Source organism: Rhododendron vialii, chromosome 2a (assembly GCF_030253575.1).
Source record: "Rhododendron vialii isolate Sample 1 chromosome 2a, ASM3025357v1".
In the NCBI taxonomy this organism is placed as follows: Eukaryota; Viridiplantae; Streptophyta; class Magnoliopsida; order Ericales; family Ericaceae; genus Rhododendron; species Rhododendron vialii.
In genome coordinates, this window is record NC_080558.1 from 39,800,813 (window position 1) to 39,816,151 (window position 15,339).

General features: G+C 38.1%; 1 protein-coding gene across 2 annotated transcripts; it reads left to right on the plus strand.

The window, feature by feature from the left end:
- The first annotated feature begins 740 nt into the window (after nt 1-740).
- LOC131318174 (transcription factor HY5) lies at nt 741-4,852 on the plus strand. 2 transcript variants are annotated; one of them, XR_009197534.1, is made up of 5 exons: nt 856-1,063; nt 1,728-1,905; nt 2,491-2,647; nt 3,624-3,796; nt 4,448-4,852. XR_009197534.1 is itself a non-coding variant. In XM_058347986.1 (4 exons), the coding sequence occupies exons 1-4, from the start codon at nt 967-969 to the stop codon at nt 4,490-4,492; spliced, it is 477 nt and encodes a 158-aa protein (XP_058203969.1). In that variant the 5' UTR covers nt 741-966; the 3' UTR covers nt 4,493-4,852. The 2 variants fall into 2 exon arrangements, 1 of the variants encoding a protein (XP_058203969.1); XM_058347986.1 differs by lacking the exon at nt 3,624-3,796 and having other exon boundaries at nt 741-1,063.
- The last annotated feature ends 10,487 nt before the right edge of the window (nt 4,853-15,339 follow it).

The window sequence follows — 15,339 nt, forward strand, 5'->3', positions numbered from 1 at the left end:
TACTAAAAACTTACTTATGTATATGTTTTTATCATTTTATGTGTATATGAACGTAAAAATTTTATTTGCAGCTTTAGACCTATATAAGAGTTTAAATATATGATATTATTGGGTCGTTAAGGTTTGTGAACAAGGTCGAGTTCGACTCAAATCTAGGCAAGCTTAGTTCAAGTTCGGCTCGTCATAATTTTTATTGAGTTCGGCTCGAACTCGAGTTCCTTAAAAAAACTTAATGAACGAATAAAAACACTTTAAAATTCGGCTCGTTTACTGCCATTAATTTACAGTATGCCTTTAGATATCATCTTTGGGAAAATGCTACGGTACACACTCCATACTATATGTACCCTTATAACCAAACCATTGAGAGTCGTAACTAAATCATTGAGGGGCGTAACCAAACTCTTGAGAGACATAACGAAACACTTCCTTCAATTGTTATGACTTTTAATGGTTTGGTTACGCCTTTCAATAGATTAATTACGCCTACGAGTTTCATTAATTTAGTTATAATGGTGCATATGATACTGAAATATGTACCGTAGCATTGCCCATCATCTTTATCTTCCATCTGGAAATTGGCACTTTTCTTTAAAGGTTACCGCTGGGGTCTCTATTCATTGCACCTCACATTGAAATTAGTACACCCTAACCGTACGATCACGTATCAATCTCATGGTTTAAAACAGTCCACGCTTCTTCCCCGGAACCCTTTGATTAACGCCACACCTCATGGCTCCAATACCTCCACGCTCACCCTTTTATAACCACCAGATGAATTTTGATCCAACGGCTAGTAAAAGCTCATCACTTTTTCTGCCCTCTTCCTCAATCAGTCGTCTCTCACTGTAACAACATTAATATCCCGCTCTAGAAATTCTTCTCTTTCTCTCTCTCCTCTAAAACAGAAGAACTTTCCTACCTCTCTCTCCTCTCTGTTTTCTTTGTTGGTTCAGTGCAGGGAAAATGCAAGAACAGGCAACCAGCTCCATGGCAGCTAGCTCCATACCTTCTAGCAGTGAAAGATCTTCTAGCTCTGCCCTTCAGCTTGAAGCCAAAGAAGGTCTCCATCTTCTCTCTCTCTCTCTCTCTCTCTCTCTCTCTCTCTCTCCCAATTTGCTTCCTAGAAACTGAGTTTTCACTTTGCACCTAGCCACACAAAAAAGAAAAAGAAAAGAGAGAGTTCACTTTGGCTACAGTATCTGAAAATTTGTTCTTTTCTTCCCCTACTGGTCGGGTCACTTTTTGTGATTTTGGTTTGAGGAAATTTTGAATTTTTTCCATCTGGGTTTCGACGAATGTTGGGTTTTTTCATCTGGGTTGGTGGGATTTCTCTGGAAAGTTCATTTCTGACCAAGATCTCCAATAAATACCATTATCCTTTCTTACTTTATTTGCGGAGTGTCACACATGCATTATATGTCAAATTTTATTTTTCAGATTGAAAAAGAAATCAATTTCCTTGCATAATTTTTCCAAAATCAAAGATCTCAATCCACTTTGTTTATTGATGCCATAACATATGATAAATCAAGGAGGAATTATTTTTTAAAATTCAAAAAATTACTTGATTTTTCCTAGTGGACTATCATTTGGGACAAAGAGTATTTCCATTTTGGGTTTTTGAGAAGGTGGAATTCTCTCATCTGGGTTTATGGAATTTCTCGAGAAAATTAATTCCTAGAGAAGATCTCAGATAAATTATTGGAATAAATTAATTTTTCAAGGCATGGAGAGCGACGATGAGATCAGGAGAGTACCCGAGATCGGCGGGGAAGCCGCCGGCACGGCATCCGGGCGGGAAGCCAGTTCGGCAGCCGGTCCGAACCGGGTTCAGGGCTCTTCAGAGGGTTTGAGGAAGAGGGGTAGAAGCCCGGCCGATAAAGAGCACAAGCGCCTGAAGAGGTAGAGCTGAACCGGAACTTTTAAATCTTTATTCTTTTGCCCCAGCTCGATTGACCATGTCATCATGTGGTGGTCCCAATTATTATTAGTTGGTGTGTTCTGACGTGGCTTTTTCTGGGTGGGGCACTCGACCCATCTGAACGAGAAATTCTTGGGTGCAAATAGGCTACAACGTCGTGCCAGACCCGAACATGTCGTGTCAGACCCGAACATCCTGATTCTGAACCGTCCACTAATGCAAATTGAAACACTGCCTCTCTTTTTTTTTTAAATCCGTTCGGTACTTTAAATCCTGACCGTCGGTTGTATTTTTGGACTGTCCGGATGTGCGCGACGGGTTACCATGTGGTACCCGATTTGCAACCAAGAATTTCTCCATCGGAATACAATGATATAAAAAACTACTAGCGTTGTACACATTGAAAGATTAAGAAAAGCTGAATAAGTACAAATGAAATAATCCTACAATTAATTTAGGCCAAATGAGGCAAAAGTGGTCCTTTGATATGGGTAGTATTTGCAATTGTGTAATTTTGGTAATTTTGTTTTGTTTTGTTTGTTTGGTGATTTGGCAAAATGGAAAAGATTGCTGAGGAATAGAGTTTCAGCACAACAAGCAAGGGAAAGGAAGAAGGCATACCTAACAGAGTTGGAGGCAAGAGTGAAAGACTTGGAAAAGAAGAACTGTGAGATGGAGGAGAGGCTGTCCACATTGCAGAATGAAAACCAGATGCTAAGACAAGTATGCCAAACTCTCTCACCTCCATGTACATCCATTGATATTAATACGACCCGCGTATATATTTGCTCTACGAAAATCTTTTACCATATGTTACCATATGGTAATGAGCACAGAAATTGATTTGGGTCTCTAGACGTATCATCTCTGAGGCTTTTCAGCTTTGATTTGGGGGCATGGTTTTGTAGCAAAACGTCCATGTTGCTCCTCGGTTCTTGGAGGCTTGTGGGGCACTGTTTTAGTGGTATTTTGAGAGCAGCCACTTTGTGCGTATAATGCCAAAGGTTAGGTTTGTCTTCAATCATCCCCGCCCATACCCCTAACGATTGGGGACTAAATGGGTTCTGCTGTTGTTTTATCATGTACTATTATGTTAGCTCCCAAAGTTAGCTGCACATGTACGCGGGATCTTCTAATAGTGGCTTACCGTGTGGAATAAAACATTGTGGTTGTTTCGGGAATAAACTCCTTTGGTCGCGGAAGGAGAGGAGGTTTCTGTTTGAAGGCAAGTGGTTCGGTAAGCAGTTGCTTGCTGTGCGGAGACAGTACCAACGTTCATTCGTAGACTTTGAGCCCCATAACAATTACAACGATCGGACCTGCGTTACTGAGAGACGCTTTGGTTTGTTTTAATAGACTGGGAGATTGGTTTCTGTTCGTAAAACCACAGAGCTGATGTAGTTGTTCCGGCGCAAAATTGTCTGATCAAGGAGGGCCCCAAATTTCTAACCATAGCTCTGTAGGAGTTTATATCTACACAAGAGTAGGTTGGCAAATTATTTACAAACTTCTTAATCATGTTTCTAGGGAAATTATGACTTCCAGGAATAATTATAAGAAAGAGGCCTCATCTAGTTTTTACTTTTTATTTTTTTCTTAGGCCAAAAATAGGATTTGTTCGTCTCTTGATCTGTTTTACCAGGGTTTATTGCATGCGCTACATGAGAATTGTGATGGTCAACTTAACTGGTGAAAGCAGATAGGCATTCCTAACAATATGATCATCATGGCATGCCGTTATCGACCCGCAATCATTGGGAGCAGCCTTCTCGAAATGTAATTTGGGCATTTAAATGTGTACACCATTAAGAATGGAACATGTGTGACCATTGGAAGCTTTTGTAGATAGTCATCCTCCACGCAACAGATTATGTATGCAATTTTACCCCTTCTTCATTTCATTTACGCATATGATGCATTTCCATGACAGAATTTATTACTTAAGAACCTGGGGTCCTTCATTAGTTTCACTTCTCCTTGGGCATCGCTTCTAACTCTCTGTTTCGGTTTTAGATTTGCTGATGAGAAAGTTAGGATAACTGAACGACTGCTAACTCAGAAATGTATTCCTACTAAGTCGATGTGTTGCGGTGAAGGTAAAAAATCAGGAGACGTAAGAAAATCTCATTGTTTTTCTCTCCCTGGAGGCTTTGGTCTGCTAATTAGTAATTCCTAGATACATTTATATTCTCTAGTCCCACTTATGTCGAGTAACTACTGGGTCGTAGCCTGAGAATGGTATAACACGAGTAATCGTGAAATCTTTTGGTTTTTCCCATTTTCCTCGCCGTTATTTAGTCTCTTCCTACTGCTCTTTCAAAGATTATCTAACTCTCCCTATTCCTTTTTTGGAACATCGGAGAATAAAACTGAGGTTGACAAACGAGCTGAACGGGTTATTAGTCGGTTAACATTCACCAAAGCCTATAGATCAAAATGGTTCAGCACATTTGTATCATTTCAATTTTTACATCAGCTACTAGGAATCAAGATATTCACTCTGTTTGATGATCCTATGTGCAGATACTGAAGAACACAACAGCGGGCATGCAAGAAGGCAGGAAGTAGGGTCCAAATGTAGATTACCATGTAATAATGCAATGAAGGAAATGATTATAGAGTGCAGAATCTGGTATTTTGTTTACCAAATTACTTCCTGTCGAATGGCGTCGTCTGAAGATTATGGTCTGGTTATTAGACTTGCAATCTAGAAGCAATGGCATCCTTCTTGCTGAAGGATTCAAATTGGATATTTCGCGTTTTTTTCTTGGAAAATGCTGGCTAGAGCACCTCTAGCCGTTACTCTCTTCCAAATTCATCGCGTGAAATCAAAATTTGAGTGAATCGCTCAATTCTTTTCGGGGGAATGGGCGATCCTTTGGAGGTTTAAGCAAATAGTATATCAATTTGAAGTCTTTGCTATTTGAATGCTCTGAGTAGTACAACTTTTTTTTTTTATCCGAACACGATTGATATAATTTCAAAGAAGCCATATGGCATCTACAGATATCTATCCGAAAACAATTACAAAGGAAACACCAAAATCATCCAACTAAGAACGAAACAAGGAAGATAAATATCTAAAACCGGGAATGATTTTACACTGCCAATGAAGGTTGGGACACGTAGAGTATGAAATTTAGACTTTCAATCCCCTAAGGATTGGCGAAAACTTGAGTCACAGCTTGCAACACAACTACGACGAATATCGAAACAGCAGAGAATGATCAATTGCCTTGGGTTACTACCCAGAAAGCACGCCGGCTGTCTTCGGGCAAGAATACGAGATGCCATCTACTGAGGGCGCGAACGAGTTCTCACACCGAAGCTGTGGAGGGAATCTCCGAGGCAAACCTACGCTGTCACGATAGGCTCCGATCGAGAGGAAAGTCGAGAGTCGGAAATCCGTGTAGAGGGAATCTCCAAGGCAAGCCTACGTTGTCACGATAGGCTCCGATCGAGAGGAAAGTCGAGAGCCAGAAATCCGTGTTGCCTAGTGGATCGATCCTACAATCGCGGCAGCTGACGACTGACCTTACCCTGCTGCTAGAGCGGGAACCACCACACACCCAGGCACCAAGGCCAAGCCCTTGCCCTTTATATTACTCAAAAAGCCAAGCTCCGAAGGAGTTATTTGCCCACCGCCACAACCCTCTAGATCGAGGGGAAACCAGGACTGAAAACTCAATTCGGACAAGCCGAAGCCGGAGAAAACAGAAAGCAGAAAAAAAAACCCTTCATTCCTCCTACTTTATTACTCCCAAACCCTAACCACACCACTCCCTGGAGTGCAGCAGCAGCACCACCGACGCAACCACCAGATTAGGGGACTCGGACTCGGAGGGAGCCGAGCTAGAAAGAAGAGCACCAGCCAAACGGCCATGGCTTCTACGCCAGTCGCAAATCCCGAAAGCCCCAAACTGAGGGCGAAGAAAAGGGGGACTGGAGAGACACACAGAGAGAGCTGAGAGAGGGCTGAAAGATGGAGGGGGAGGAGAAAGGTGGAAGCTTCCCCCGGACCCTATAGCAGAGGCGGCGGCTGAAGATGTGGGGGGGGGGGGGGGGGGGGGGAGCGAGGAGATACTTTTGTTCGAAAAGTTGAGTAGTACAACTGATATGGTTCGTTGAAGTTTATCAATTGCAAAAACTTCATTTTGAAGATTAAGGCAAAATAAAAAATAAAAAATTACTCAATTTCGATGACTACTAAAATCTTCTATTGGAAGTGTATAAATGGATTTGTGAAGGCAGCAGGTAGGGCCATAAACAAGTCGAGTTTGAGTTCGTGTGATGGCCGAGTATGAGTTAGTTGTAGTTCAGATAGTCCACAGAAAAGACTAGTTATGAATGAGTCGAGCAGCTCGATTCGTTTGCAGCTCTAATTATACATAGTCATACATGTCTATGCTAATCTCACCTGCCTAAAACTAAATTTTGTTCAAGTTGACATGAAACACTTTTAAGTAAAAACAAAGTACTAAAATTTTGCTCATATACATTTATTTATTTATTTATGGTAAGTCTCGTATACATAATATTATAAATGCACATAAGGCTAATAAAATGCACAAAAGGTTGTGCACAGAAGGCTTAACAACCAATCGAATAACAATATGAAAAAAATACTTGCAATGACATTTCAATCAATCAAGATATGATACCAGCCAAATAATAAGCAACAATCAGGGATGCACACAGGATTTTAAGGTTGGGTGGATGAACTTTACAATTTATTTTCATAACATATGAGAGGCGACATTAATTTTGCCAATACGGAAAAATTATAAAAATACTACCAAAAAATTTGTCACTTATATATGGTCAGCTATAATCATTATGGCATACAATCTAATACATTCCCATCCATATTTTGGAGTACAATTTTTCAACAACTATTGGATGGATGGTTCAAAAGGATGGTGCGAGGGCAAACTTATATAATTTGGAAAAGTAGTATTAGTCTTTTTTCAACAACTAAGACTAATTTTCTATTTTTTTTAATGGCGAAAAAGAAATTTTATTAACCTTTGAAATTGTTACAAAAATTAATAGGACAAGAAGTACCATAAAAAGAGGTGACCTCATAGCACAACCATAATCCTCAAAACACATTTCAACAAGCAGCACATTTGACATTTCTACTCACCCATTTCAACAAGCCACATTAAGGGCATTCTTGGGCGAAATTCCCTTGTCAACGTAGGCGTAACAATCACCCCCTCTGCAACCACCACAGCCGCTCACGTACCTCCCACCTCCACCGCCACCAACTTGATGGCAGTCCCTAGCCATATGTCCTGTTACGCCACACTTGAAGCAATCATTTCCCCTACCGCCCCCATAGCCGCCAAGTCCGCAACTCCATCCAGCATGGTCATGACCACCCCATTACCCAACCCTCTCTCCACGGTTAAAGCTATAGCCCATGTCACGGCCACCTTTAGCGCTACTGCTATCATGAACTGGCGCTCAATTTGCCCCCGTTACATCATCAGCTTTGGTACAGGCCTCATCCTCCTCTCCGTACAAAACAAAGGCGCTGTCAATTGTCATTGAGGTGCCATATGCCTCGGTCAAGCACATAAGATGTGGAGGAAACAACAAAGGCATCCAATCTGGGTTTGCCCTGGGCGCCCACTTTGATTGAAACTCGAACTTTGGTACAGTGAAGGAGACCGTAAAGAGTATGGGCGTAAGTTGAATGATCCGCCCAGAGTAAGCAGAGGTGGTTGCCATCCATAGGAAACAAGGAGAAATAGGTCGAAATGTCTTCTGGGCTTAGCATGCCGACCTTGTCCAAGCCTTCTATAGGACATTTGAACCACGTTTTGAGATCCAAATCGTAGGCTAGCTAGGAGCTGGTGAACCATGTCCTTGTACCAACACAAAGTGGTATTTCGAACAACAAAAGCTTGATCTTGGACTACTTGACCTTTGAAGTTGATATTGTGATCAAATTGTTTCCATTCTCCATCCACGATATTATATACATAGGCAACATTCAAAGTGGGGGAAGTCACCAAAATTCTTTTGGGTGAATGAAGGGCTGCATAAACTGAGCCGAAGAAGCCGCCGCGCTGCAAACCCAAGGATGGAGGCGATGGACATAGGGAGTAACCCTGGGGGAAAGCATCTCAAAGGTACGCCAGCCGCCCTCAGGATCAGTTGAATCAAGTCGACGCATATTGAATGATTGTTCCCTAAAATTTTTCAGAAATGATATTGGTACCGACCTCCCGGTACCGAAATCGTACCGCCGGCCGCCGGTGGGCCGTCTCCGGCCACCGGACGGCCGATCCGAGCCGTCCAAAAATTTTAAAAAAAAAAAACGAGGGGGCCTACGCGGGAATCAACGGCATCCGAGGTGTGTAAGGTGCTTGATCCGAGCACCCTTTTTTCGTGTATATATGTATATTCGCCGTTGATTCTCGGGTAGGCCCCCTCGTTTTTTTTTTTTAAAATTTTTGGACGGCTCGGATCGGCCGTCCGGTGGCCGGAGACGGCCCACCGGCGGCCGGCGGTACGATTTCGGTACCGGGGAGGTCGGTACATGTAGCACTACTTTTTTTTTACCATTGGGGACCTCCAGACCTCCGATGCAAAATAGAGAAGATCCAACCGCAGCGAAGGCGACGGCCATATCAATGGTATTCCTGTTGAACGGTTTGAGGCCTACTGCTTCACCACCACCACCTTTACGATGATGATATTTATGACTTGGAGGATAAGCGAAATCATTCTCACCATTATCAATTGGAATCGAGTCGAGATGGGTCGTGTTTGTATCATCATCTCCGGTGCGAAAACAGATACATCTCCCCAGATGTGGACTTGGCACAGGGGTTTGAAGCCACAGTGGTGCCCCTTTTCTGCAATTGTTACGCTTCCTTCTCCCCCAATGATTCAAATTGTCGCCCGGCATCCAGGGTTTCCAATTACCTAGAGAAAACAAGTCGCACAACAAGGACCGAGGATTGGTGTCTCTCTCTGTTTATTGTCTCCCGTTAACTTTTTGAGTGCTGGGTGGGTACCACGTCATCCGGCCGACGTGGTACCCGAGCAACGCATCCGGACCGTTGAAACACTCTCTCTCCTCTCATCCCAACGCTCTCTTTCCTTTTTCTTTCTCCAAATTTGAGCCGTCCAAAACCGAATGGACGCATGAATCTTGTCTGGGAAAAGTATCAAAATTCTACTAAAAATTTCGAACATTGAAAAGGCGGTCGTCCACACTCAGCCCCTTGCTCCATGCTTGGCAATAATAATCACTAATAACTTTTTAAAATCTCTTTTAATCACTAATAACTTTTTAAAATCTACTCTTTTTTTTTATTCGTTAAAATCTAATCTATATACTTTATCCCAGGGGACTTGGGGAGAAAGATTTGTGCTTATGGGAATTGAACCATATTCATGTGCATGAGAGTAATTTTTTTGGGTACACATATGCATGTGAGTATAAATGAGGCACCAACTGCACTTCACTCCTCTTGCACTTTTTAAAATCTCTTAAGTAACCAATTTAGATTTCTAGAGTCTACGCGTAAAATAATAATGACGATTTTTTTTTGAAATTTGTGTCATTTTTCAATACTTATATCTCTCAATTTATAATGTTTTTCATAAGTTTAAATTTTTTATATAATAGAACTAATCAAGAACTATCAAATAAAATTCATAATGTATATTTTTTGAGATTTATATTGAAAAATATAATGAATTAAAATTGATACGAATATCAAAAATTGACATCCTATTTTGGGACGGAAAGAGTAAATAACCGATAGATATAGCATAAGGTTGTGACTGGATTGTGGTATACCTAGACTATTTGAAAAAAGAAGGAAAGACCCTGTCAGTACCAGTAGTCATTACAGCTCATTTAAGACACACTCCTATTCTTTTACTATACTTTTCATTATCCTTATATATGCAAATAAAAATCTGCTATAAGTGGTAAAATTATCTTTAAAAAAATAGATAAATTAAGTTTGGTCTTCAATTTGAATAGCTTTAAGGCCCCGTTCCAGAACATTTTTTTAAAAAATAAATACTTATTTCACATTTTCAAACTCAAAAATAACGTAAATGAAAAATAATTTTTTATTTTTTTTTGCACCGTATTAAAGATCTCAATGAGATCTATTAAATAAGATCCATAGTGATAGAAAAATTATTTGCGTAAGCACATGATTTTTGAACTTGAAATTGCCTTCTTAAAAAATAAGTACTTATTTATCGTTCCGGAACGGGGCCTTAATCTTATTTTAGACATTTGGCTTAAATTTTTTATGACCACACTTAATTCAAGTAGATGCTTGTTTCGATTACCAAATAAATAAGAAAATAATTGCATCTAATGTACTTTACAATTTGGCAAATATTTATGTAAAACAAATAAGCACGTTTTTTGTCCAATTTTTTCTCTTTCAGTTCGGCCCCTCGTCGGTAGAGATTCTAATACCATTTTAAAACTTTGTTTGCTTAATTAAGGTAATGGTGGTGAGGGGTTGTTCATGTATTCAAGCAATGTCACAACATATTCTCTCATTTTTATTTTTTTTTGTTGGTGAAAATGGAGCAATATATAATATATATTCTCCCCACATGCAAAGGAGCCCTTTGTAATTATTCTAAACTTGTTTTGATCTCTGTATAATTCCCGAAAACCCTTGCGCCTTCGTGAAGGTTAGTGTGATTTTTTACTCATTTAAATATCCAGAGGTGCTATTGACACAGACTCTGTGCACAGATCAAGCACAGATTGCGATGCGATGTGGGGCTCCCTACGGATCCTACAAAACGATTCGAGTCATTGATCAAATTTAGATCATCTCTTAAAACTTGAATGAAAAGTTATATAATTAGATCGAACATTCATAAATATCTGATTAAACTGATTTTTTTTTTAAACCTTAAAAAAAGTTGTAAATTAAATCAAAAGTTCAGATTATTTTTGGGAAACCATGGTGGGGCCTGCGCGGTAAATCTGTGTGGACAGACTTTTTAGTTAATCTGTCTAGAAAACGAAAGGCAACGAATAAACTAGTAGTTGCATAAAAATTACTACGTAGTTAAGTCCACCGACAGCTACGTCAGTTGTGTGAGAAGTTCAACCGGCAACAACCGGTAATTCGCGGTACAGCCTGTTAACAGCTCTTTTATGATTGCATGTGCCCAACCGACACGAGGGTTCAATGACGTGGCAAGTAGGTATTGGGCAGAATTTTCACAATATTTTTTGTCTTTTTTTTGGTCAAGCGGAAAATGCAATAATACTTTTTCCCTTCCGTTTTAAGCCAACGTAGAATTACAACAAACACAGTACTACCTTTTGTCTAAGTTTTTCGGTGTCGGGGGCACGGCCACGTGGTGTCAAGCACCATCCACATTTAGACAGTTCAAATTTGTTTGGGTAATTTTTTAGATTAAAATTATCAAAACACTCCCTCAAGCTTAAACAAATCTGAACTGTTCAAAATACATTTGGATGGCTGAGATGCGTGCTCGGCATCACGTGGCCTGTGACCATCCGGCACTGAAAAATTTCTCCGCATACATGGTTCGTTATGTGAAATTTCAGACTTCGTCCCCGTCGACACGCGCTCCACTGAAAAGGAAGTTCAACTTGAAACCACAAAGAATTACTTAGTAGAAGAGAATTACAGCGATATAAATCCAAAAAAGCATAATTTACAGTGTGTATGAAATTCACATACTTTTCTATATAAGTATTTGTGTATTTGTTTGCGGAATTACTTAGTAGAAGAGAATTACAGCGATATAAATCCAAAAAAGCATAATTTACAGTGTGTATGAAATTCACATACTTTTCTATATAAGTATTTGTGTATTTGTTTGCGGTTATAGTTTCGTTGTTTAAGCCAATTGTTAACCACAATATCATCATAAACTCTCACAACCTTGGTGCATTTTCACATGTTTCGAATCAGAGAGGTGTAGATGTGAAATCTTGCATGTTGTCCTCCTTAGAGCATCTCCAACTCATGCTCTATTCCTCCATTTGAGAGTATAGAACTCCTCCAACCCATCCTCTCAAGCCTCATCCTCTCAAGCCTCCTCTATTTGAGAGGATGAGATTTTGATCCTTCATATTTAGAGGATCGAAGAAAATATAGAAGATCCCCTTTATAATACTATTCACCTTTTAAAATGACATTTGTATCCTTATTAACTTCTACAGCCGGTAGATGAACTACCACCATCATTGATGGGTGAATTTAATTCAATACCACACTTTCATCTATAAAACAGATTTTTTCTCATCAAACAATCCGAGTTCTTCCTCTCCAAGAGCTGAAGTCTAGTAAGAATTATCCTCTCAAGTTTTCTTCCAAGTATGGAACTTGATGGGAAATCTTCCCAACGTGGCAGAGCTTTCCTAGTGGAAGAGGACAAAATTCTATGTTGTGCATGGCTTGAAATTTCTCAAGTTCCTGTGAAGGGTGCAAACCAAAAAAGGAGAAATTATGGGAAAAATAGAGGATTTATGGTTGGAGTAAATAGGAATAGTGATTTCTTCTAAAATTACTTTATGAATAAAATAGAGTATTTTGATACTCTCAAATAGAGTATTGGATTGGAGATGCTCTTAGAAAGATTAAGATTAATGATTTAGCAGTCGTGGACACCTTCACATAATGCTTCAATGTTAGTATTTGTATTTGACACGTTGGTGTTAAAGAAATACTAAAGCATCACGTGACGATTCCCACACCATAATTTTTTGCTTCGGGGCTATTTTCGCATACCATTAATTAATTTATTGTCCTAACCCATCGAATAGATTATTATCTATCAGATTGTGACATAAAATCAAAAACAATTTGTTGCTATTTTAAGAAATGGTTTTGTATAGACACTTTCTAGAAAATGAAATTTTGGAAATCCAATTATTCATTGTTGTCACCTCTAATTTCATGAAAATGATTTTTAATACGGTTTCGCTAATGAGAGCCATATTGCGCCCCTTATTCTCGTAATTAGAATAGTAGTTTAATAGTTTATGTCCATTCATGCCCCACATGACAGCTTTGATTAAAGCCGTAATTACCCCCATTGATGTACTCCTCTAACAACTCCTATTTTGAAAGCAACCTGTAGCTATTTCTTTGACGTTGTCTCTTTATGATAATATTAATCATATTTTAAATATATAAATAATCTATAAAAAAAAGTATTCTAATTTTCAATTTATTTGAAGTGGGTCAAAGATATTATTTTTCTGATTATTTTATCTTAAAAAGTCATATTTAATTTTTGTCTCTAGTGCTCTTATAGTCAAGTATCCGCTCTATAAGATCTCAAATAAAGAGCAGATACTTAATTATAAGAGTTCTAGAGACAAATATTAACAATGACCCTTTATGAAAAAATGATCAAAGAATTAAGATTTCCACACCGGGTCAAACAGATTGAAAATTATATTGAAAGAATTCAGGGATGCTTTTGATAGTGAAATATTTATAGAATTTTAGTTGTAGTTGAAAAGTTGTTAGGTGTTTCCTATAGTGAATAAGTTGTTGAGAAATATCAAGTTGTTTCCGGTAGTGCAAAAGTTTTTGCTGGGTATGAGTGAAAAAGTTGTTGAATTGGTAAAAAAAAATTTGTTAGTGGAAACCAATTAATAAAATGCATTCAGTTTTTAGTATTTTTTGTTAGTAGAAATGGGGCCGAAATATAGATAGGTATCAAATATAAAATATGTACTATCATTATCAGTTATTGCCAGTTATTGCCAACAACTGATGAGAAAATCTTGTTTACAGAGCAGTTGTAAACAGATGTTTACGGAGCTCAATCTCGACCTTTTAAAAGTATTTTGAACGGTCCAAATTTTAAAAAACTATTCGCGCGAATAATTATTTTAAAATCTGGACTATTGATTGCCGAAACAGACGACTGAAATTGCATGACTCCGTAAATAGGCTATTTGCAGCTGCTCCGAAAATAAGTTTCTCTCACAACAACTGATATACATATAAGTAGTACTCCCTCCGTCCCATTTTCATTGTCCATTTTTGGATTACGTGTCATTTTTTAATTACTTATATCTTTCAATCTATAATTTTTTCCATAATTTTGAAAACTTTGTATTATAAAACTAATCGAGATCTATCAAACAAGATTCATATTGCATATTTTTCAAAATCCATACTAAAAGATATAGGTAAAATACATAAAAGATACAAACAGAATAATGGATAATGAAAATGGGATGGAAGGAGTATAATTTACTCCACTTTTGAATTGATGGGATTTCTCGTGGTGAGTAGCTTTGATGGGATTCTTTCTGCAGTTGCAGGCGGCAAAGGGCCCACTTAGGAAGCGCAATATTGCGCCCGTTAGCATTTGATAACTAGAGCAAAACCTCTTTTCCATAAAACAAAAATCCCAAGATAACTTTTGAATGTCATGAACCGAACAAGGTTTCTTGTATTTTGAGAAAATGAATATAGAAAAATAGAATTTTTACACATCCACCCGATGGGGCTAATCTCTTTTTGAACGAGAAGTTAAAATGTGAATATTTAATTTCGTCTTTTTGGAAAAATTAAAACAATTTGTCCAATAAAAAGCCGTTTGGAGTTTAAGTTAGGCAGAAAAATTCAAAAAATCCAAAAAATTAGGCCCCGTTCCGCTAAGGGAAATAAGTAAATATTTATTTTTTGAATAAAATATGATATATTATAAGAGAATGGCCTGTCTCGTAAAATGAAATATTTAAAAAATAAAAATTTTAACAAAACGAGGGCCTAAGTTCAAAAAGCAAATAAGGCCATCGTCTGGAAATTGGAATTTCTGATTTGTTATTAGGGAGAGATAGCGACCCATTACCAAAGAAGGAGAAATAAATTTATGTCCTTGACATGGAGAATAATCATGGCAGTAGTTAAACAGTTGTCCACAACAAGGGAGGTGCTTATGCTAAAAGCACCCAACTAACAGATGGGATCCTTCAAATATCCTTGATATCTTTTTATGTCAATATTTAATTTAAGGGGTGTTTTCGCTAACTAATAAGTTATTGACAACTTCTTGTTATTCAAGAATGTTTAATCACTTGAAACTAAATGAAATTTTCGTTCTTTTACGCATTAAAATTTCAATAACTATACATGTTTTTCATCAAAGCCATTTTAGCAGGAAATGTACTTTATATAGATTGTGTTTATTGACGTATCTATTTCAAAAATTATAGTAACCAAAATCATTTTTATTGCAGAAGACCAAAAAGTTTTAAAAAGATAGTTTCACACTGTATTTTTGTTCGTCTTATTTGAAAATTTTCCAAATTTCAATCAGTATTGAGCTTTTCTTATTGTCAATTTGAGACAAATAATTAATCTTAAAACTTCTAAAAAAAACTAAAAAAAATTCATCAAACTCCAATA